The 25,707-nt window shown below is 43.1% G+C and overlaps 1 protein-coding gene across 7 annotated transcripts in view; it reads right to left on the bottom strand.

Annotated features, from left to right (window-relative positions):
• dyrk1b (dual-specificity tyrosine-(Y)-phosphorylation regulated kinase 1B) overlaps positions 1–24,944 on the bottom strand; it is a 41,765-nt gene extending 16,821 nt beyond the window's left edge. For 3 of the 7 annotated variants that reach the window (XR_008384442.1, XR_008384441.1, XM_053611370.1), the window contains exon 1: positions 6,832–7,471. Coding sequence is in view for 2 of the 7 variants with exons in the window: in XM_053611370.1 (XP_053467345.1) it covers positions 6,832–6,973 (142 nt within the window). In the remaining 5 variants the exon portion in view is untranslated. Of the gene's footprint in view, positions 1–6,831; positions 7,472–10,736; positions 10,753–23,624; positions 23,735–23,988 lie in introns of those variants that run through there. The other 4 variants (XM_053611374.1, XM_053611372.1, XM_053611373.1 and 1 more) reach the window with 4 other exon arrangements.
• Between the last annotated feature and the right edge of the window lie 763 nt (positions 24,945–25,707).

Raw genomic sequence — 25,707 nt, 5'->3', positions numbered from 1 at the left:
GACCAGCACTAACAATCCAGAAAACAAAAATAAGAGTCAAACAAAACTTGAGTCTGTGGTTAAAATCTGATCAGAATCCAATCCACATACCAGATTTAGGGGCGGGGTGACACGATGATGTCAGCACGTTTCAACGTAAACATTAAACATTAAACATTACACAAAACGTTACGCAGCTTTTATTTCAACAGATTATTTTATATCGTGATCCGAATCGTACCTCCTCAAATATCCTGATTATCACTGTCTCAACTCGAAATACTGTCCAATTTACACACACACACACACACACACTGCAGAAGAACACACACACACACACTCAGGCTACTCAGGCTGTGTAATAATGAGGCTCACTGCAACATGATGCAACGTTCAGAAAAAGGGACTGACTTTTTTTTTACATTCAGTGCTGATTTTAAAAAAAATTAAACTTTTCCTCCGTGCAGGCCGTCATCTGTCCGCCGTGGGCGTGTCCCAAACCACACACCCTACTCTCCTTACAGGCCGTCATCTGTCCGCCGTGGGCGTGTCCCAAACCACACACCCTACTCTCCGTACAGGCCGTCATCTGTCCGCCGTGGGCGTGTCCGAAACCACACACCCTACTCTCCGTACAGGCCGTCATCTGTCCGCCGTGGGCGTGTCCCAAACCACACACCCTACTCTCCGTACAGGCCGTCATCTGTCCGCCGTGGGCGTGGCCCAAACCACACACCCTACTCTCCGTACAGGCCGTCATCGGTCCGCCGTGGGCGTGGCCCAAACCACACACCCTACTCTCCGTACAGGCCGTCATCGGTCCGCCGTGGGCGTGGCCCAAACCACACACCCTACTCTCCGTACAGGCCGTCATCTGTCCGCCGTGGGCGTGTCCCAAACCACACACCCTACTCTCCGTACAGGCCGTCATCTGTCCGCCGTGGGCGTGTCCCAAACCACACACCCTACTCTCCGTACAGGCCGTCATCTGTCCGCCGTGGGCGTGGCCCAAACCACACACCCTACTCTCCGTACAGGCCGTCATCGGTCCGCCGTGGGCGTGTCCCAAACCACACACCCTACTCTCCGTACAGGCCGTCATCTGTCCGCCGTGGGCGTGTCCCAAACCACACACCCTACTCTCCGTACAGGCCGTCATCGGTCCGCCGTGGGCGTGGCCCAAACCACACACCCTACTCTCCGTACAGGCCGTCATCGGTCCGCCGTGGGCGTGTCCCAAACCACACACCCTACTCTCCGTACAGGCCGTCATCGGTCCGCCGTGGGCGTGGCCCAAACCACACACCCTACTCTCCTTACAGGCCGTCATCGGTCCGCCGTGGGCGTGGCCCAAACCACACACCCTACTCTCCGTACAGGCCGTCATCTGTCCGCCGTGGGCGTGGCCCAAACCACACACCCTACTCTCCGTACAGGCCGTCATCTGTCCGCCGTGGGCGTGGCCCAAACCACACACCCTACTCTCCGTACAGGCCGTCATCGGTCCGCCGTGGGCGTGGCCCAAACCACACACCCTACTCTCCGTACAGGCCGTCATCGGTCCGCCGTGGGCGTGGCCCAAACCACACACCCTACTCTCCGTACAGGCCGTCATCGGTCCGCCGTGGGTGTGTCCCAAACCACACACCCTAACCTCTATATAGAACACGCACCGTCTTCATCTAGTACAGTGCATCAAGGGTTTTCTGTATTTGGACAGTACTGCAGTGCATTGTGGGTTGTTTGAGTGAGTGAGTGAATGTTCACTGTGGTTTGGGACTCAACTGGTACACTGTGTGAAAGAGGAACAGAAAAAAGAAAGAAAAAAGAAAAGGTAACTCTGTGCGTGTGCGTGTGTTGCCCAGCAGGAATCGCCGCACATCCAGTGCTCAATAACATGTTTTCCTTCTCATCAACAACAGAACATGTGGAAGACGAGTGAAACTGACCAATCAGAGTGAAGGATGGATGGAGAGATAAACAGAAAGAAGAATGACATAACTTCCTGGAAAGTGTCAAAGGTCAAACAGTTTACTGTGTAAAATCTGTGCTGATAATCAGTTACATTAACTAGGTTAACTTAATTAGGTTGCCTAAGTAGGGAACATATCTGATATGAGACAAAGTCGTATTTGGAAAGCAGCATTAGCTGAGTGGCCTTTTAAATATCATGATATAATCACAGCACTGATAATCAACACGTGCCTGAGTGAGGGTTCACATATTGCCTCAGTGTTTCACCTTTGGAGTGAAAAGGGAACAAAGGTTGTTTGGACAACCACACACACACACACACACACACACACACACACACAGTCCAAACTTCACAGAGCAACGTATATCTGTTCACAACCACCACCTTCACCGGCAGATCCTAATTAAATCAAAATTGGGATTATTTGCAAAGAGCAAAGAGCAGCCTGTATCGTTCCAGAGGCAGAAAAAGTGTTTAGGGGAAGTGTGCAAGGGCATAAGGGCGTATTTCTCTGAATTTGAATGGCAGCCCATGAAATTCACTCTGAGATAAAAGCGTAGCGTGAAACCTGAAGAGCTGGAGCTGCCGGGTTCATGGAGTCTAACGGTCAGAGCCATGTCTATGTTTAAGACCGTTACTCATATAGCTAAAACCCTCCACACACACACACACACACACACACACACACTCACACACACACTCACACACACGGGGCAGGCGAGACGACAGAAATAGACAACAGCAGAGAAGTCGGTTGGATACACGGATATAAATAACCACACAATAAGTGAAGGGAAGATAAGCACAAGTGGGTTGCCAGGGTTTAAAAAAATCCCATTTTATGGAGAGCAGTTACAATCACAGAACTTACAGAGAGTTAAAAAAAAATTATAAAGAGGAGTCAAGAAAACAGAAACCAACAACGATTGATTAGCAAAGATAAAGTTTTAAACAATACAAAAAGTCTCCTTCTATCTCATCTCTCTCAGAACCTTCACATTCATCTGCTTTTAAATCTGAACGTTTACGTGATAAGTACAGCTCTGTTTACGTCTCACGGCGTAAACACACAAATATTATGTTTCTGAATTTTGTTACATTTTTTACATTTACAAAATGAAATGATTGTGTGGGCGGGGCTTAGAAGGCAACATGCTCTAATAACGATCGAGTTCACATCCAGAGTTCCAAATAAATTATGGCCAAATAAACACCGCTATCAGTGTAGTGGGCATGCACTAAACCACACCCCCTGTTCACTGTATAGGCCACAGTGTAGTAGGCGTGTCCCAAACCACACCCCCTGTTCACTATATAGGCCAAAGTATAGTAGGCGTGTCCCAAACCACATCCTCTTTTCACTATATAGGCCACAGTGTGGTGGGCGTGCCCTAAACCACTCCCCCTGTTCACGATATATTCCACAGTGTAGTTGCCATGTTCTAAGCCACACCCCCTGTTCCCTATATAGGCCAAAGTGTAGTAGGCGTGACCTAAACCACACCCCCTGTTCACTATACAGGCCACAGTGTGGTGGGCGTGTCCTAAACCACACCCCCTGTTCACTATATAGGCGACAGTGTGGTGGGCGTGTCCCAAACCGCACCCCCTGTTCACTATATAGGCCACAGTGTAGTGGGCGTGTCCCAAACCACACTCCTTGTTCAGTATATAGGCCACAGTGTAGTGGGCGTGTCCCAAACCACACCCCTTGCTCAGTATATAGGCCACAGTGTAGTGGGTGTGTCCCAAACCACACCCCTTGTTCAGTATATATGCCACAGTGTAGTGGGCGTGGCCTAAACCACACCCCCTGTTCACAATATAGGCCACAAACACTGTCAGGTGTCGTGGGCGTGTCCCAAACACAGTTCACTATATAGGTCGCATAAGCACCATCATTGGTCTACTGTGGCGTGTCCCAAACCACACCTCCTGTTCACTATATACACCACATAAATGTGCTACATCACTACTGCAGTGCATTGTGGGATTTGAAGAGTCAGCTGGATTTTTTGCACTGCACCTCAGAACAGTTCCTCTCTCCGAAACGTTATTATTAACACTTCCATTTCCTGACCCCTCCCCTCCACAAATAGAATAAGCTCCTCCCACAGCTCTGACACAACACGTACATTCTTTCAAACGAAGCACAAACCAGCCAATGGTGGGACCGGAGCTGATGACATCATCGTTACATCACAAATAGAACTCACGAACAGTTACGTTACAGTCTATATATTATATATATATATATATATATATATATATATAAAGAAAGAAATATAATTGTGATCATATTTACATAATACGTTACACGAATATTGTGAAATTAAAATTAGAATTCACAGTGTGTCTGATCTAAAAAGATCTGATCGAATAAAAGAAGCATAATGCAATAATCCGATCAAACATTTACACATCAGTGCTAAAAAAAAACGCCTCAACAAGAAATCATCAACCAGGCTCGACTACTGACACGGGTTTTTACCTCAGGCGTTTTTACCTAAAGCCGTTTACAATCCTTAAACACAAAGTGACACAAAAATGCCTTTGTGTACGTTTGCGTACGTCAGTGGTTCGGTTTAGACATTATGAACTTGGTAAGGATATCGTTCGCTAATATTTATCCTGTGTGTGAATATACACAGACATTCAGAGGCGACGAACGTCAACGACTTGCGATGGAAGTGGAAATTTTGCTGAGGGCTGGACGATACCACAACAATATCGTATCACGATATTGATATCACGATATTTCGATATCACGAATATCGAAACGTCTCCATGAAACACAACACGCATCACGAGATACAGTTCTACTGACTAATTTGGTTTAACAAGACCTGCGTCTTACATAATATCCGTCTGTGATGGATATTTAAAATAAAAATTAATAAAAAAAAGAAACTCTAAGTTTGAAAAAGCTGTGTGATAAACAATAATTTATACAGATATTTATTTATTTATTGGTTCAGTCTGTATATAATGTGTTCATCCTTACAAATGCTTATCTGAAAGTATATATATATATATATATATATATATATATATATATATATATATATATATATATATATATGGTGCTTCATACAATTTTTTCCAGGTGCAGACTGAATGATCAAACTTCTGATTGGTTTAGAAGCTGAAGAACAACTGCTCTGATTGGTCAAAAGGTCTTGTTTTGAAAGCTGTGCTTTATACAACGAATGACTTTCAAGTAATCCATTTTTTCCAAACTATGAGTCAACCTGCAATCTGATTTTCTTTTCCCCGTCCACGTTAAGTCACTAATCTCTGTGACCAGACACGACTTAACGTAACTCCAGATAATTCCTAAAACATTAAGGAACATGCGAGACACGATCTCGCGCTGTGCTAGCACCATCACGGCCTTTTAGTTTAGTAAAGAATAAGAAAACGAGCCGGAGACAAACCAAACACTTTTTGCGCGAGTAAATTTTGCTGGATGAAAAGACAAGTCAACATCCTGTTGAGCACATTTTACCCAGAATGCACTGCCACGTTACTAACGCGAGTCAGGTTTGGACTTGTTTTTACGTAACGATTACGGTGGAGTTTTATTCTTCCGAGCGACACGAACGATTCGACTCGCGACTCTACGAAGGAAGTGCGAAGGAAAGTGTGGAACTCCGGCCACGTCGCGCTCACTGTTGTTCGGCGAGCGCACGTGACGGGACCTCGACCGGGCGTGTTAGAAACGTTACCGGAACGCGGGAAGGCTTTCCATAAAGACAGAGATCGTAAAAACGGCACTTCTCTCGTTTGATCGTCATTACGTTACGTCTGCGTTTCCGTTCTGGAGCGCTCGTTTCTCTCTGCTCTGCTCTAACGTTCCCAGCAACAGGATGATCATCGCTGAGCTCACAGCACAGCACAGCGCAGCGCAGTGCGCATCCAGCCTGCGCAAAGCACACACACACACACACACACACACACAAAGATCTCCGTCCATTTCTGCAGCACCGTGTCAATCGTTCTCATGATTGTTTGAAGGAGAGACACTAAAACAATAGCGGGAAGAGGAACACGAGTCCACGGGGGAACTGAAGCGTGTGAAAGAAAAAAAGCAGAATGAAACAAAACAAAACCTGGAGAAGGTTCTCCAAACCCAGACTCCCAGCTGGAAACACGCCTTATTTTAAAAGTAGTTTGTTCTCTGAAGCCCAATAGGTGTGTGCTGAGAATCGGTAATGTAACATACCCTGATATTCAACACACACACACACACACACACACACACACACACACTATTGTGATTACCCACAAGGAAATATACAACAATCCCATAATGCCATTCTAATTGTGTGAAAGCTTGAGAAACTCTGCGTTCAGAACCTCCACGTTACCGACACGGACTCGGAGTGAATCATGAAACATCACCGACTGCGCCTTAAATTACACAACGATCATTATACTCAAAATTCAAACCAACACATGGTACAGTCCACTCTGGACTAATCCAATTTAGCCCGAGAGAACGCGATGCAACGCAAGAACCTTTTTCATGTTCCACGATCTTACGTTACAAATTGTAACGTGTACTGATTTAACATTCGTCGTTTAACATTGTCGCATTATCGCCATAGTTACTACACGATTATCTGTTCTTTCTAAGCGTCAGCGTAAACCTAAATCGATTTCGACCTACTTTTGCGCTCTTGGATGCGCCGTCAACTGAACTACTTTACGTCAGTGAGGGTTACGTTACAGTTAGGCTAGCTAGCTAAACGTAACCATGACGACTATCTTACAGATGTTCAGGCGCGGGAACGGTACCGTAGGATCGCGGCAATCATTTGCAGCCATGCCAGGCCTGTGCAGCCAAATCGTGAGTGAAAACAGGGCGTACTAACTTTTGGACGGCTTCCGGAGCAGGTGAGACTGCGGTACGTAGCGACTCTGATCCGAGTTGCCGACCCAGGTGTCGGTCGACAGGTTGGCGACCATTCTGTTAGAAGGCTGCGGCTTCTCCTCCACGGATGAAGTGATCACCATCGGAAAGGCTTTTGTGTGGAGCTCCTTCGAAGAATTACATCAATCAAGTTTGTTGGTTTTATAGTTTAAGAAAATAAAAACGACGAAACAATCACTTTTTTGGGGGGTTGGGGGGGCGGTCGTCAGGATAATCCCATCCACGTGCTCGGATGAAAGCGTGTGTATATCCGATAGTGCTGGATTCGAACTGAAAGTCAGTGATGACAAAAGTATTCCTCGATCGCTAGCGAATTCCTGAAGTGACGACACAGACCAACGAAAAAAAAAGGCACCATTCGTTTCTCCCAACGCTGTTTCCGTGCTCTGTCCGTGCTTTTCTCTTTATTACGGTAAATCTAAGGCAATGGATTGGGCTTTTAGGCAACGACGCTCATAAAAAATATAATATACATATTCAAACTACGACTCTGCAATATATATCTATGTTTTATAATTATATATATATATATATACTCTGTTACATATGTAGTCAATATATCTATCTATATCTATATCTATGTATATGTATCTATATCTGTATATATACACATATATGTATATATGTATATATATATATATATATATATATATGTATGTATGTATATATATATATATATATATATATATATATATATATATTTCTCTGACAGTAAGGGGATGAAGTTATTTGGTTACTAAAGTTAGCTTTGCTTGCATTGTAGCTAGTTTTATCTTCGTCCTCCAGTACTGAGGAATCCAGTTGAAGACCAGTTTCGACACTGGTCAGTTTTCCAGTCCAGATATCGGAGCAGCTGAAGCTGGGAGTGCTGGTGTGCTCAAGATGGGGATAAGGGGGTGGGTGTCTTCATTTCCAACGCCAATTACCCCATCACTATCCCTAAAAATAGCAAGGGCTTCTTAGGATCCGTGTGCTGCTCCCTACTGAGTTAGTGAGTCCAAAGGGCAGATGGATGGCCTCGTCCCTCGGGGGTTTAACCTTGCAGCTTTAATCCTGATAGGCGGCGAGGCGAGGCGAGGCGAGGCGAAGTGAAGTGAAGTGAAGCAAGGGGCGCTGTTACAGTCTACACAAAGTCCAAACCAAAGGTTCACCGCTGTCCAAAAGGAGGCCGGGGTGTCAGTGTGGGGATCAGTGGATGTTATTTGTGCATGCACAAACGATGAAGAATAACTAAGCAAAGTGCACAAGTGCGAGTTCAGTTACAGGCACAAGACTAATATTTAAATGGAGAAACTATCTCGCTGATCCGTCTCTGTCCATTCCCAGATGGGTTGATAGAAAGAAAAATAATTCCTGAAAACTTTAAAAGAGAATTTCACTGAGAACACAAAGCCTCACTTTAGTTAGACAGGGCTGCAACTGATATTGTGCTCTTGCTTGTATATAATATATATTTTTAAATAATAATTATAATAATAAACACTCCAAGTGAGATCTACAATCCAGATCTTCTTCTCTAACAGTGATGGAAGTTCATAGTTTCAGTCCAGGCTGTGCAGAGTTCATCCTGATCTCTCCACACTTCCATCCTGAGCAGTCCAGAGGCTGAGTGCTCCTCGGTTATCCACAGCTCCTGTGCGCACTTTCCCCGTCTCCCAACTCCCGTAGCCTCTTATTCCACCCCAACACAACAAAGCGACACCTTCCCTTCTCTCCCGAGGATGTGGATTGTTTATAGGAATTTTTCTCTTCTCAGTCGAGCTTGTATTTCCCTTCAGAGCCAGGCCTAAGTTGGCGTTGTTATTATTCCTTGTTGTCTATAAGCCGCTGTGGCCGGCGCTCAATCCACACCCTGTGTTGATGGACTGTACCATATGCGTTCCAAGCGCGGGGGGAGATGGAGGTGACACACACAGCCTGAATTCGCTCCGTGTCGTCAGCTCGGCTTTGACGCAGCAACGCGCACTCTTTCAGTACTCGAACAGTTCGAGAAACGGGCCGCTTTTAACGAAAATAAATAATGTTAACAATAATACCTGTTATTACTGCGTTATAACCCCCTTCTTAATAGTTAGTGGCTGTGCCGAACGGTTCCTTTCCATTTATAGTAACTCTGCAGATAGGGCCAGTATTCACACAATCTCATATATAGGATGGTCTCTGTTATTACGATAAACTAGCCAGATATTAAACTTCAAGGACGATACGCATGTCACGATCACTTCAAATAAAGTCAGTTTTATGGTGAATAAAAGTGAATCGGGAGTAAAATCGGGACGTGTCGCGGTGACCCTCACCTCAGTGTCAACGGGTGAAAAACAAGATATCTAAACTGTTCTGGTTACTGAGATTATAGTATGTATGTCGATCTGTAACGTTTATTTGAGATGTCTTAGATTCGAGTGAGTTTTTATTTTTATTTATTTATTTGCTCTGCCCTTTAGAAGAGAGTTTCAACGAACTTTTCTACCCCCTCGGTGTGTGCTAAAGCGCGCGCACGTCACGTTCCCTTCCCTCGGCTTTTCGCTGACGCGCGTTCACGTCTCCCACATCCCTCTCCCTAACTGCCCGGACCCCCTCCCCCCGCATTCCCGCCCGCGTGCGCGTTCGAACGTTCGAAGGCTCTTGTTGCTAGCCGACGCCACGGCAGCTTGCGTGTGATTGGTCAGACGAGGCCCTTTCCTCTCTTTCCATTGGTCAGAGCGATATGTGGGCGGAGTGAAAGAGCGAACGCGAGGCTGCCCTTCCCTCCCCCCCTCCTCCTCGCCCCCCTCCTCAGGTCCTTGTTGTCTCTAAAACGCAGCGCGGAGCCGGAATGGCGCGGAACGGCCGCCAAAATAACACAAGACTTCAACTAAACTGAGCTGAGTGGTGAAGGATGGAGGAGATAACAACACACCGGTCAGAATTAGACAGAATATTACGCCATTACGACCTAAAGAATAAGCACATAACTCTAAACACTCTGTGTATATCAAACATTATCTCATGAGGAGAAATGTAAGGATTGTAAGACTGCTCCTTTTTTTCCCCCCTTTTAGTGTATAATATTTTATTTCACACATGCTCTCAGTGAATAACCTGGAGATAATAATAATAATAATAATAATAATAATAATAATAAATAAAGACATTTACTACACTTATAACTATTAACACTTATAACACTATTAACTTTTTTAAGTTAATGTACAATTTTGGACCATTCTCTCTCTCTCTCTTTTTTACTTTTTAAAGGTTAATGTCATTAATCACAGGGGAAAACACACTATACACTACACGAACAAGTGCATAAACTTTACATGATCTACATACTGATCCATAAAGTTTTCTTTTTCTTATTTTACTTGTTTTGCATGTCTGTGCAACCTCCTAATATTTACTGCAACCTCAAAACTTGTGAAAAAGTATTCCTTTGTAATGTTCTGTAATGCTTATATCAGTGGACTTATTTTATATTATTAAAAAACTAAATGAATTCACAAAGTGTACACACACACACACACACACACACACACACACACATATATATATATATATATATATATATATATATATATATATATATATATATATAAAAATTCCTCCTAAAGCAGTGCACACTTTAAAAAATAAAGCATAAAATGCACAGATAAACCTCTACACGTATAAAAGTGAGCTGTTTCTGGTGAGGTAAAATGTGACTCGGTTTCAATAAATCACGTTTGCAAAGCTCTCAGAGACACCCGACATTTAAAAAAATAAAAAAAAGAAAGAAAATGAAAAAAAGAGAGAAAGAAAGAAAGAAAGGAAGGAAGGAAGGAAGGAAGGAAGGGGGGGGGGCAAGGCGAAGATTCCGGGACTCACGTGCCTCGCAGCGAAATTCCACCCGGCAACTACACAGTGTGCCATGGCAACAGCCTCGCCATTGGTCCCCGGCGCGTTTTGAAATGACCAATGGGAGGGCCGGAAGCGGGTGATGCGTGTTGCTAGGTAAACATGATGCAGTGGGAAGACACGGTTATAGCGGAACGTCAACTGAGGAAGAAGAAGAAGCTAAAGGAGCGAATTACAATTACACTGCGGGGAGGTTGTGTTTCAGTTGCACAAGTTTTCCCCCTCCCTTTCTTTCTTTCTTTCTTTCTTTCTGTTTTTTTTTTTAAACATACATTACACACTCAAATCCGTTTGGACTTCACACAGCTTAAAATAATGTACCAGCCCCACTGACTGGCTTTTCCAGGCAACACACCATAAAGCTGCCTGTATCTTTATTTTCAAGCCTCTTATCGACAGGCAGAAACGGCCAGATATACATCACACATACTTTCCACTCTGTCCGACAACAACCCTGAGCTTTATTTCAGTCACAAGGTGCTGTTTAGTCCTCCAGGAGTCCAGGAATATAGCGAATGTTAAATCTAAAGTGCTGCTCACAAGACGAACCATAACCGATATGAACAAGTCACCCGATAACTTCATATAAAATATGAGAACTGCAAAATGGTCATATCTTTCTATATATTTAGATCATAAACGCCACAATAATAATAAAAAACAATTAAGAACGCAAAGACTTTAAAAGAACCCTACATTACTTATGAGGATATCAAATAAAACAGATTAACATCACTGTTATTAACAGATGTTTCGAGAACAAGTAAAGAATAGACTCGTTCTCTACTTGTTAAATGTTAATGTAAAGAATAAAACACTTGAGGGGGTGCCGTTGGAGGAAAACAATCCACAACAGGGTGCTGTGATGAAGCGGACTTACTCCTATCACCCTAAAATTTCTTTTAACAGCACAACACAAAGTGTTTTATTCCTCTTACACCATAGCCATTTGCCAGCAATTAGTTTTGAATTTATTAATTAACGAGACATCCATTTATGATTTCATTTAATGTTGCGGAACATCTGCAAAACGAGTTAGTTCCTGTTGTTACTTACGTTAAAGCAGCTATGAGCAGTCATTCCCTCACCAGCTTGTCTTTTTTTTCTCTCTTGAAGTTAATAAGACAAAAAATCGCAGCTTGTCATGTTACCAAGAAACCACAAATAAGCGTAAACTCCTCTGTCCTGAAGATGTCGATAAACATAAAGTTAAAAAGCGCTGACACTGGAGACTCCTTCCATAAATGTTACATAAACACATTTATCCTTAAAGAAAACGTCAGCATATCGACAATTACGTTTAATCTGTTTAGTTGAATTCGAACGTTCAGTTGTGAACGAGCTGTTACTATAGAAACGGTAACATATTAGTACGAGTGCATTAATATAAACCTGTGATGTGCAGCTGCGCTACGGTCAGAGCCGCTGTTATAGAAAATGAATCAACACCTTCTGACCAATCACAATCCAGAACTCAAGAGATGCATTTGATCTGAAGCAGAAATACGTATAAAGTATAAAACGGTGCATTGTTGCTACCAGACTCTCGAATTTATCGTGAAACACTGCTGCGTCAGAAAGTGCTGATTTTACATTTTCATACCACAATAATTCTCTAACTTCTGGTCGTGGTTTACGACACTATTACACTATTATCACGATTATGACTGTGTTTATCTGATACATTTTTCAGGCAAAATATGGCTCTTTAAATGGTGTTTGTCTTCATCCGTACATTATCTCACTTGACAAAAATGCTGCCGATCTATGATGACAATATTGCTGACGATCATCACAGCGTTATCACATAACTGATTACCGGCTACGGTGGACCTTCAGGTCAGTATTTAATTAGCTGAGTGAGAAAAGAAAAACAATATTTCCTTTTAAAAGATTAATCATCAGTAATTTAGGTTTTGAAGGTTAGTTGAAGTTTAAATGGTACGATTATAATTTGATTTACTCCTGCTAGATGAATTTGTAAATGGTTTTGTGTGAATTTTACAGCATGAACTATCACACAGAACATCTACAATAACGCTCTAATTCAGCGTTACGCTGCTACTCAAGTCTACTGCGCCAGAAAAAAACTTCATAATCAAAATAATTTCCTCAGAGCGAGCTTGGGGAAGAAGACGAAATACCAAAGCGAATCTTAGTTTACGTCCTTGTTAATTACGCCGTTAACTTGTGGCTTTAAAGGAGCTCGTCAGTGAACTGACGTTCAAAGAGATGTACTTGCCGAAATCCATTACAAGCTCATACAGCGTTTAGTGAATGCCTGCTTACGTCTAAACACTGAGTTTAAGGTCAAAGGTCAAAGGGTTGGAGGAACAGTTAGTGAGAGAATTTGCCTGCTTACAAACACCTTCATGCAGTCTTGTTTAATATTATGAATTAAGGAAGGTCGATTTTGGGGTGTGTGCTGCTCCTAGTGGCCAAACTTGCTCTTAACACTCACACACACACACACACACACACACACACACACATAGTACAGTTCTGATGTGTTCTATAAATAAAGCTGAACTCTGGGTGAAATGTGAGAGCTATGTGCATTACTAAATACATTTATAATCATTTTTATACTTAAACATATTTATTTGTACAGATAAAGTTTTTTCCCCGGTGCGTCAGTACAACACGTACGAGTCAGCACTAACGCAGTTTTTAGAGTTTTCTCCTCAAAAAGAACACTGAGGGAGGGAGAAAAATGTAATTGTAATGATTTTATCTGTACTTTATGTTGCCAGGGAAAAAAACCCATCTGAAAATGTCTTGTTAAAAAAAATAAACAGTTTATGAAAAAATATATATATTTTGATTCAAAATCAGTATTTATACGATACATGATGTGCATCACGATATTTAGGTTTGCTAAATCACAAAACAAAGCTTTAAAAAAACAACATTTAACACTAAAACTAACACGAAAAAAATATTAAAACATTTTTTAAACAATTTTTAATTATTTAAATGAATTACACATGAAATAAAACGATATCTACAACATCACAGAAAATCATCCTGACAGACCTGGATCATGATTATCGATATTAGATCGTCAAATCGCCCAACAGAGGTCAAGTGTCATTTTGATTTATCGTGGTAGATCATATAATTATCAACACACACACACACACACACACACACACACACACACTCTCTCTCTCTCTCTCACTCTTAAACAAGATATGATGTGATTAAGCTTGTGTTAAGCTCGCCATAATCACTAGAAACTCTAGCTATTTAAGTCTTGCTGTTCCAGGCATACAACACACACACACACACACACACACACACACACGCAGGTATTTACTGGCTGTCCCTGTGAACACAACAGCCTTTTTACCTGGACACACACTCTTAACACAACTTTCTACTGAATTTTCTTTCACTTCACTTGTTTGACTTTTTTTTAAAATTCTTAATTCATTTTATAATCTGTGTTTAACTGCTGTTTCTGTTAACCGTGAGATTTTGTTTATATTTTTAACAATAAATTTTTTTCACTGTTTAAAGTAAAACATGAATGCTGTGTGTGCATATCGATTGCTGTTCAAGAAGAAGCGAGATGATGTCATCAAAGTGCGTCACACACAGTCATGAGCTGTGTCCCAAATTATTAGTGCACTCAATAAACAGTGTGCTGAAAGGGTACACTTTATTTATTGGTTTGTAAGCGACACTAGCTGCCTGGTCAGAGTCCGTGGCTACGTCCCAAACGCACCCTACCTTACTAAATAGTGAGTGAAACTAGCACAACTCCTAAGGTTACTATTACTAAACAAAGTATTAAACTATAAACATTTATAAAACAGACGCATCTCACATCACTGCTAAATAGTCAGGCAGCACATTACGTCGTTCTTAGGGTACACTATTTAGTATGGAAGGGTGCAATTTGGGACGGAGCCACAGGCAGGTCTCATCTTAACCTGAAAAGCTTTCTAAATATATACCTCAGATAGTGTTTTGTTATTTAGACACACTAGCAATTAAAGTGTTTATTGTGGTATGATGGTTCAGGACGCAGCCCGTTTTCTAGATAACAGAACTTTAAATTAATGCTCTTTCAAATGCTTCGTTTATAAACCGCACACACGCAGTGCATACCCAGCGTTGTGGGTAACACACACACCCTCATACTGAGAATACACGCCGTATGAACACTCAACAGCCACATCAAATAAGTCTCGTTAGAACTCTGTGTGTGTGTTCTGGTGTCTGGTATATCATGAGTGGTTTGGAGTGGTGCATTGTGGGTAACATGCGGGGGGACGGCAGCGGGTCAGTCACCGCTCTCAGGGAGAGAAAAGTGGGTCAGGACGGAGAGAGAGAAGAGAGACACGAGTTACTGAGAGAGCACAGTTCGTGTTTTATATCTCTGAGGCTCCGTCCCAAATCGCACGACTAAACCGTACTCTGTCTAGCTAGCTAGTGGGAATTACTTTCTAAACAATACAGTGCCACTTCATGGAGTTTGGGACGACCCCATGTGTGAGAAACTACATTTGTGTGCATTTCCGTTTATCTGTGGGCTGCGTCCCAGACTGTTTCAAAATAATACCCCACCTGTGGTGAGCTATACGATGTTTAGCAAGACGTTAGCCAGGTGAGTGTTTATCAGCCATCCAAGTGGCTCCGTCCCAAACTGATTCTTTTCAAAAAGGAAGGAAACATGCATCTGACTGTTAAATCACACTTCTTAGCAAATAAGTTCGTCTCAGTCTGTTTTTGTCCTAAAATACATACTATGAATATGGATACCTGATCAACTATAATAGTGTACACTTGTGTCATACTCTTGATATGTGATTTGGGACAAAGTCAGAGGTAGCATGGTTGAGGCTTTGTTAGCTAGCCTTCTTAACAAAACAGCACGCCTTTACCATAGGCACTTATAGAGCTGTAATAGTATGAAAGAAAGAAGGGACAGCTGGAGTAAAACCTGAGGGTGGTGTTCACAAATAAATCAAACACACTAGCCCTGCTCACTCCAACTCTCTCTGTGATGTCATAACTTCTATACCCACTCTCTGTTTGATGTCATATTCTCTATACCTGTGCTGTTTTTGATGTCATATCCTCTATTCCCACTGGCTCAGTGATGTCATATCCTCTATACCCGCTGGCTCAGTGATGTGATATCCTCTATACCCGCTGGCTCAGTGATGTGATATCCTCTATACCCGCTGGCTCAGTGATGTGATATCCTCTATACCCGCTGGCTCAGTGATGTGATATCCTCTATACCCGCTGGCTCAGTGATGTCATATCCTCTATACCCGCTGGCTCAGTGATGTGATATCCTCTATACCCGCTGGCTCAGTGATGTGATATCCTCTATACCCGCTGGCTCAGTGATGTGATATCCTCTATACCCGCTGGCTCAGTGATGTGATATCCTCTATACCCGCTGGCTCAGTGATGTGATATCCTCTATACCCGCTGGCTCAGTGATGTGATATCCTCTATACCCGCTGGCTCAGTGATGTGATATCCTCTATACCCGCTGGCTCAGTGATGTGATATCCTCTATACCCGCTGGCTCAGTGATGTGATATCCTCTATACCCGCTGGCTCAGTGATGTGATATCCTCTATACCCGCTGGCTCAGTGATGTCATATCCTCTATACCCGCTGGCTCAGTGATGTGATATCCTCTATACCCGCTGGCTCAGTGATGTCATATCCTCTATACCCGCTGGCTCAGTGATGTGATATCCTCTATACCCGCTGGCTCAGTGATGTCATATCCTCTATACCCGCTGGCTCAGTGATGTGATATCCTCTATACCCGCTGGCTCAGTGATGTCATATCCTCTATACCCGCTGGCTCAGTGATGTGATATCCTCTATACCCGCTGGCTCAGTGATGTGATATCCTCTATACCCGCTGGCTCAGTGATGTGATATCCTCTATACCCGCTGGCTCAGTGATGTGATATCCTCTATACCCGCTGGCTCAGTGATGTGATATCCTCTATACCCGCTGGCTCAGTGATGTGATATCCTCTATACCCGCTGGCTCAGTGATGTGATATCCTCTATACCCGCTGGCTCAGTGATGTGATATCCTCTATACCCGCTGGCTCAGTGATGTCATATCCTCTATACCCACTGGCTCAGTGATGTGATATCCTCTATACCCACTGGCTCAGTGATGTGATATCCTCTATACCCACTGGCTCAGTGATGTCATATCCTCTATACCCGCTGGCTCAGTGATGTGATATCGTCTATATCCACTGGCTCAGTGATGTCATATCCTCTATACCCGCTGGCTCAGTGATGTCATATCCTCTATACCCGCTGGCTCAGTGATGTGATATCGTCTATATCCACTGGCTCAGTGATGTCATATCCTCTATACCCGCTGGCTCAGTGATGTTATATCCTCTATACCCTCTCTGTTACTAGGGTGTGCACTTCTGGGTGTGTACTTCTGTATGTGTACTTCGGATGTCATATCCTCACATAGGTTTTTATAACAATGTTCTACTAATGACACTCAACTCATCCTCTCCTTTTCATCCTCAGACACTCGTCTTTCTTCTCAGATCTCGACATGTCTGGTGGACATCTCATCATGGATGTAGCTCACCACCTGCAGCTGCTGGATCTTCTCCTCAAGATATTGGACAAGATCTCACCATCTGTGACTGCACACAACCTTGGTGTAATTCTGGACAACGAAACTGTCCTTCTTTCCTCACATCGCTAATCTGACTCGCTCCTTCAGATTTCTCCTTCACAACATCTTTCTCCTTCTGAGTGTGTACTTCTGAGTGTGTACTTCTGTATGTGTACTTCTGAGTGTGTACTTCTGAGTGTGTACTTCTTCTGAGTGTGTACTTCTTCTGAGTGTGTACTTCTGAGTGTGTACTTCTGAGTGTGTACTTCTTCTGAGTGTGTACTTCTTCTGAGTGTGTACTTCTGAGTGTGTACTTCTGAGTGTGTACTTCTGGGTGTGTACTTCTGGGTGTGTACTTCTGAGTGTGTACTTCTTCTGAGTGTGTACTTCTGAGTGTGTACTTCTGGGTGTGTACTTCTGAGTGTGTACTTCTGAGTGTGTACTTCTGGGTGTGTACTTCGGGGTGTGTACTTCTGAGTGTGTACTTCTGGGTGTGTACTTCGGGGTGTGTACTTCTGAGTGTGTACTTCTGGGTGTGTACTTCTTCTGAGTGTGTACTTCTGAGTGTGTACTTCTGAGTGTGTACTTCTGAGTGTGTACTTCGGGGTTTATATATTTCTGAGAAACACTTCAAACGAGAGCAATAATAATTAAGCACATTAACCCTCTATAGGATTTATTTTAATAATTTAAGTGACATAATGCATAAAAACATAACCATTAAAGCAATTAAATTTACCCAGAATTCTCTGTCTCACATCCTGCTTCGCTTTCCTTCACCGACTGTCTCACTGTTTCTGTTAAACCATTTCACAAAATCCAAATTACCCACAATTCCCTGCGAGTGTCTGCTCTTACACTCACAGCCTAAACGGTGCTGTCTGTCTCTGCACTCTTTCTTTCTGTTTGTCTATCTCTGTGAAGCGGGTCAGCTGAGTGAGAACAGCACCAAGGAGAGCAACCACACACACACACACACACACACACACACAGAAAGCTATAGAGAGAAAGTGAAAGTGAGACAGAAAAACAGACAAAGAGAACTAGACAGATAAAGAAATAGAGAAAGGAAAGGAATGACTGAGAGACAGAGAGGAAAGTGCGACAGATAGACAGACGGAGAAAAGGAGAGACAAAGGGCATACAGAGAAAAACAGCTAGACAGAGAGACTACAGAGAGAGACAGATAGAGACAGACATAGAGAGAGAGACAGGCCATAGAGAGAAAGACAGACATAAAGAGAGAGACCAACAGAGAGAAATAAATAGACAGAGAAAGGCAGCTAGACAAATATACAATAGAGAGACAGAAAGACATAGACAGAGAGACCAACAGAGAGAGAGACCAACAAATACAGACATATATATATAGAGAGAGAGAGACAGGGCAAGAGAGAGAGAGAGTGAGAGAGTGACCTAGAGAGACACAGAAAAAGAGAGGCAAATAGACAGAGAGACAGTGAGACAGCAAGACAGAAAGAGGAAGACAGCTAGGCAGACAGACACAGTGAGAAAGAGAGACAGACAGGAGAGGGACAGATAGATGTCCCTGACGGTTTCATCCCAAGTCAAACACATTCGTAACTCACCTAAACTTCCCTCCATGACACTGTGGCTGCATCTGAATATCCCTACTACCGTACTACACTACCCTACTACCCTACCCTACTATACTACCCTACTACACTACCCTACTACACTACCCTACTATACTACCCTACTACACTACCCTACTACCCTACCCTACTATACTACTCTACTATACTACCCTACTACACTACCCTACTATACTACCCTACTACACTACCCTACTACACTACCCTACTATACTACCCTACTACACTACTCTATTGTAGTAACTTGGTAAACTACTGTACTACCCTACTGTACAGTAGGGGAAAAGCAGTATGTGTGAATTCTCAGTATTTATAAAACAGTAGGTGAGAAAAACCCGGATGTTTGCTGCTTCCGCTGAGATTCTGCAGTAGGGAACCAGTGGTCATTGCGCTATCCCATAATGCATCGCAACTGGCGCGGAAGAGCTGTCCGAATCAAAAATGCAGAAGGCAGCACGTCGGCTCTTTGAAGCTAAAGTGTTTTAGGTATTAGATTTTGCGGTTATGATTACGTCGTAGGTCACATGACAATGCCAGCATGGTGGATGTAGTACGTCCGGATTGCGTATTCATACTACACACTTATACTGACCTGTACGTACTGCATCAACGACCAAGCAGAACTGAATGGAACGCAGTAGGAACGGTCACAGTACGCGATTTCGGACACAGCCAACAACTACCCCACATGCTAATCACTTATTAGCAGACTAGCTAGCTAACTAACTTATCGTTTTCCTCTTTCATTATGCACCGTGCTTTTTTCACAGTGAGCTCTGAAGCAGGATTGGGACACAGCCGACATTTCAGCTGAATACTTTTATACTATAATGTGAGCAATGCTAAAGGAGCAGTTAGCCTTTAGCATTCTGTTTTAGCACTCACTGCTAACCGCTGTCACCAATCCACAAACTCCTCACTTCACAGAGCACATTGTGGGTAGTCTTTATCATCTGGACACTACATATTGCAGTGCATTGTGGGTAAATTTGTGACCACTGGACTGATCTCTAATATAAACTGTAGTTACAAGTGAAATTTTGGACATTTCCAGAAACGAGAAAAACAACACACACACACACACACACACACACACACACACACAGACACACACACACACTTAAAAGGCTTAGCAGTCAAATAAGGTTAATTTGCAACAATAACAACAACAATAATATTTTTATAGACTGTTCTTTGAATTAAAGTATATTAAAGGAGATGGTTAGCATTAGCAACAGACAATGCTAATGCATTTTAAATGCTAATGCTAACAGAATGCTAACGGGAGATATGTATCAACTCCACTGTACCATGCTAATCATGCTAACTGCCCTTAAAGTTCCCCTTTAAATAATCTGTTAAGAAAGTGTACTGTAACAGAAAATCTTAAGGAAACGAACCATGACATCTGTTGTGGTGCACAAAGTATTGGCACCCCTCTACCATGTCCATCACTGACGTTTGTGGCGCGCGCGCGCGCGTGTGTGTGTGTACGAGATAAGTCAGAAATGTAGCTGGCTGTTTGTTGAAGCTTTGACAGGTCTTATAAAGATTATTTTACCTCAGAAATGCAAGTGCATTTTCTTTTAGAAGAAAATAAAGACTATGTTTTTAATATTTGTTTTGTATTTTTATTATATTGTTGAGGGTTTTTTTTTAAAATAAAGACAATAACACCTGTTAATTACCAGTTAATAAACTTGCATTCTTACCTATCTACTTCCATTTTATTACACACATTTATCTAGTGTGCAGTTCTTAATCTTTAAAAAAATCCCTTTAAACTATATTTTTATGACTCGTATAAAATAAACACGTGTTTCATCGGCTACGTTTACAGCACGATTGCTGAATTTCAGCGAGACCGTAAAACAGGCAGTGTTCGGACGTCGTCCCTGAGCTCGTCCTCGTGTCACGGTGCATTCAAAAAGTTATTCACCCAAAAGAATCGCAATCGTTAGCCAACCACAGTCACAAGTTCCATCCTTATCGACACAGTTCAACAGTTTGGTGTATTTCCCGAAAGCACAGTTCCAACAAACATTCGCAAACTGCATCGCAAACTTGTGTGTTTGGAACGACAGATCTCTCCACCTCAGGTCATTACTTCCTGCTCTGTAATTTCTTACTTAACGTCTTTCTAGTTAAAAATGATTCGACTCTATAATCGACTTGACTCCGGAAGTGAATCAAACACGACGTGTGTTTTGGGTTTGTGGCGTTTTATTTGTAGATTATTGCGTAACGCTGAACTGAGCCAAAGCACAGAGCCGAGGCGCTGCGGGAAGGACATGCATTCTGTAGATCTGGACCAAACAGAGAACATAAACGCCGGCTGTGACACGTGAAACGTTCTAAACTAGCTATTTATATAATCATCTAATGGACTACGTGTTCTCTGGAGATTTTTGCTAATTCTTCACACACTTGTGTAAAGGTCCTTTCACACTCCTCAGCCAGCCTTTTTTGTGATTTTTAAATCGTTTAATGGTGTAAAAAAACAAACAAAAAAAAAACAAACCACAAAGCAAAAGAAGCAAAGGAATCGATTTCACTTTGATTCAGAATCGACGGCCGGAGGAATCGGTGTGAAAGCGCTCTGAAGCGTTCTCCTGACCGAATGGACCAATCTTCCGGCGTGAGTTCGGCTCGTGACTCAGAATTTCCGACCTTCAACTAGGAACAACTGAATAAAACACGCCCTAAACGTTTACAATTCCAACTCGGAAAATCCCGAAGCTCTCCTCACGCCTGAGTTTAGTGTATGATGTCACATAAACATGGCTGCACAGCCCATCCATCCATCTTCTATACCACTTATCCTTTTCAGGGTCACGGGGAACCTGGAGTCTATCCCAGGGAGCATCGGGCACAAGGCGGGGTACACCCTGGACAGGGTACCAGTCCATCGCAGGGTACAATCACATACACACTCACACACCCATTCATACACTACAGACACCTACCATGCATGTCTTTGGACTGGGGGAGGAAACCGGAGTACCCGGAGGAAACCACCACAGCACGGGGAGAACATGCAAACTCCGCACACACAGAGGAATTGAACCTCTGTGTTCAATTCCTGTGTTCACCGCCGACCCTGGCGGTGTGAGGCGAACGTGCTAACCACTAAGCCACCGTGGCTGCACAGCGTCATCACTAAATAAATCACTACTTTTAAATGAGATTATAGTCAGATTTGCTTTAGATCAACACACACACACGAGATGGTTAAATCTGTAACATTGACCAACAGCTAACACTCTAACGTTAGCGGGTTAGCTTGTTGCTAGTTCTCGAGCTCTTGATGATCAGACAGAGCAAACAGAAGACGTGCTTTCATGGCCGCTCCCATTTTACCATCCTGAATCACAACCTCAAAAAAGATGAACCAGGCCACGCCCACAAGCGACAGACTGTGTCAGCAACATCACCAACTGCACCACTCGATATACATATTATATTATCATTAGCACCTCGCTAAGCTAACAGCCTGTTAGCCAGAGTGCTAATTAGCAAGCGTGCCCTACAGCTCAATCCGGACAGAGGACACCAAGACACGAGACACGAAACACATCTGGCCTCCAGCTCCATCTTCCTCACGTCTCCACGTTTAAATCTAGTCCTGACATGCGGTGCATTATGGGTAACGCAGCCACCGAGATTCACGAGGAGGTCAGAATCCTGTGAATCTATCCATCTATCTATCTATCTATCTATCTTTGTGTCTTCTAGCATTTGGGACGCAGCCTTAAAATGGCCGGTGTTCCGTTAGGGACACTAGCTAGGGATGAAGTGTAGCATTTGGGACGGGAGCGAACGACATGTACACCCTATCTAGTGCACTAGAACGAAGACCGAATCCATTTTGAACCGGCGTTGTAGTTGAGCAGAGCCTTGCAGTGGGGTGTAGGCACATCACACACACACACACACACACACACACACATACATACACACACTATACTCTATCACACTCTTATTACCGTTTCATAACGGTGGCTCAACCGATTTTTCACTCGTGTGTGCAGGTTTGAGTGTTGGGGTGCAGATGAAATAATATTTATCGTGAAAAACGCTGAAAAATGCAACAAGCCGATGCGATATTACGGATGACATGCAACACTGCAGATTTACATGAATGTGTGTGTGTGTGTGTCGGGAGTAGGGTTTAAACCCTGAGAAACGATGGATGGAATGAAAATGTGACAGGTCATGAGCGTTAATAATAAAACGTTATTACTGTTAATAGATAATGCATCACCATGATGATGGGGTTTTGTGCATGCAGTATGCACGCTGATCTCTCTCTCACACACACACACACACACACACACACAGATTTGTGATAGATTTTTAATCATCAGACCACACTTAGATCTCAGACGTGATGCAAAATCCGTCCGATACTGAAGCAAGATCAGCGCCTGCGTCCAGATGTTGGCTGTTTGCACCTGAATACCTGCTGCTGCTGCATTGCATTTACTGGAACTGCATCCTGACCCACATCGAAGTGTTCAGACTAACCTTAAGATGCAAAAATGAGCATGAATTCAGTGCATTCGGGATCGTTAGGCGTTTAAAGGAAAGCAGATCCTCACTGACCGGCCTGTACATCACCTTCATCATCATCATCATCCTCATCATCATCACCATCATCATCATCACATGCATGGAGACGGACAGCAGTGCTGGTGCTGCAGTGCACATTTAGGCTGTAAAATGGGTGTGTTAGAGGAGCAAACACACTGAAATGAGCAGGGTGTGAAACACAGGGGTGAAGCATGTACACACGTGAATACAACACGCAGATTTCACGTTATATTCGGAGGGGAGGTGACGTGCAGCGGGGGGAAAGGCAACGCTGCAGATGGCAAGATGGCTCTAAAGAAGCACATATATATATATATATATATACACCTCTGTGTGTGTGTGTGTGTGTGTGTGTGTGTGTGTGTTGGGATCATACCTCAGGCGGCGGCGGCGGTTCGTTCCCAGGTTCCCGAAGCGGCAGCAGCAGCAGCAGCAGCCATTAGCAGCGGCGGTCGATCTGCTCGCCTCCGTCCTAAACCTCCACAGAAACCCCGCGGAAAACCGGCCGAAAAATCGGGACCCCCCTCCCCCCCGATACCGACACCCTTCTGACGGGTGCGACTCGTTATCAGTTTTCTTGGTTTAAAGATAATAATTACAAAAAGAAACCCCAAACGATGTTTTTCTGTATGAAAGAAGATCCTGTGTTCGGGTCCTCGGCTCGGGCTGCGGTCCCGCTGCTGCGGTCGCTGAGGTAAAAAAGCTCAAGTCCGAAATAACAGACAGATAGTCCCCGGGTTTCTTTGCTAGCCGCTGCCTTTTTTTTTTCTTTTATCCCCCCGCCAAAAAAAATCTGAGATAAATGTAAATTGACTGGGACAGCTGTGCTGTCTTTCGGTCTGTGAAGGTTTTATTTTGGTGGTGGTCTTCGTTTCCTCTCCACAGACAGATCTTCAGGCTGTTCCTTCGCTGGTTAGCTTTCTCCGGCTAAGCTAGTTTGCATTGCCTGCCATCGGTTTGCCATTGGTCTGATTGTTGCCTGTTGTGGTGCAGCCTGAGGGGGGTAGAGGAGGAGGGGGGGAAAGCGGGGTAACCGGTAAAGAAGATTTAAATTTAGAAAATAAAAATGAAAACGAATAAAAAATTAAAAACCCGGGATTATTTCCGTGTCGCACCGCTTAGCTACAATTAGCGATGTGCATTCGCTATAAGGGAAAAGCCCCCCCCTCTCCGCTGCCCGTTAATCTCGATCACTCCGCGACTGGGCTCTCCGCGCCACCGACACCTCGAGCGCGCACCCCAGCTCCAGAGCGCGTGCCCGCGCGCGCCCAGGCTCGTTCACGGCCCCACACGCTTCGGGTTTGAGTCTCCACACAAAATGGCCGCCCAAACAAACCTGAGCGGTGGGTTTAATATATATATAAATATATATAAATATAAATACATCTCTCAGCCTCGGAACATACGACAAATAACAGCAATTAAAACTTTATTTTTTATTTTATTTCGCGTTAATAGGATTTACGGACCATAAAGCAAAACAAACACATGATAATAAAGTTTAACGCCTTAATATAACAACTACTTATGAGTTTTTATGTCAAACTTTACACACTGTTTTGTGATAAGAATACAGTTCAATCACTTCGTACAGAAAATAATAATTTAAAACGCATTTCTCAAAACACAGGCTTTTTACATTATTACATACAATATTATTACATTTAACATTTTACGATATAAAATGTATATTTTTGTAGCTAAGCGAGTGAATATGGATAAGTTTCATGGGTATTTTTTCTTGTTTGATTTAGATGGCTTTTACATATATATATATATATATATATATATATATATATATATATATATATATATATATATTCCTAATGAAGTTCTACATTGAGCCCTCTGTTGAAAGGTTCTACACATCCTGCTTTAAAAAAAGAAGAAAAAAAAAGAAACAATCACAGATATTCTAATGGTTTCCACGACAAATACTATTACAAACCATCAGTTCACCATTTAAACCATTACCAAATGTCAAAGGTGTTCTATTGGTCCTTCATGCTATCCGCTAGATGTAACGTGCCACCAATAGAAGGCAACAAATTACCAGTAAAGACCCACAGGGACCATTACAGTTTCCATTAAAACC

Source organism: Ictalurus furcatus, chromosome 23 (genome assembly GCF_023375685.1).
Source record: "Ictalurus furcatus strain D&B chromosome 23, Billie_1.0, whole genome shotgun sequence".
NCBI classification, from domain to species: domain Eukaryota; kingdom Metazoa; phylum Chordata; class Actinopteri; order Siluriformes; family Ictaluridae; genus Ictalurus; species Ictalurus furcatus.
This window is presented reverse-complemented; position numbering and strand designations above follow the sequence as displayed.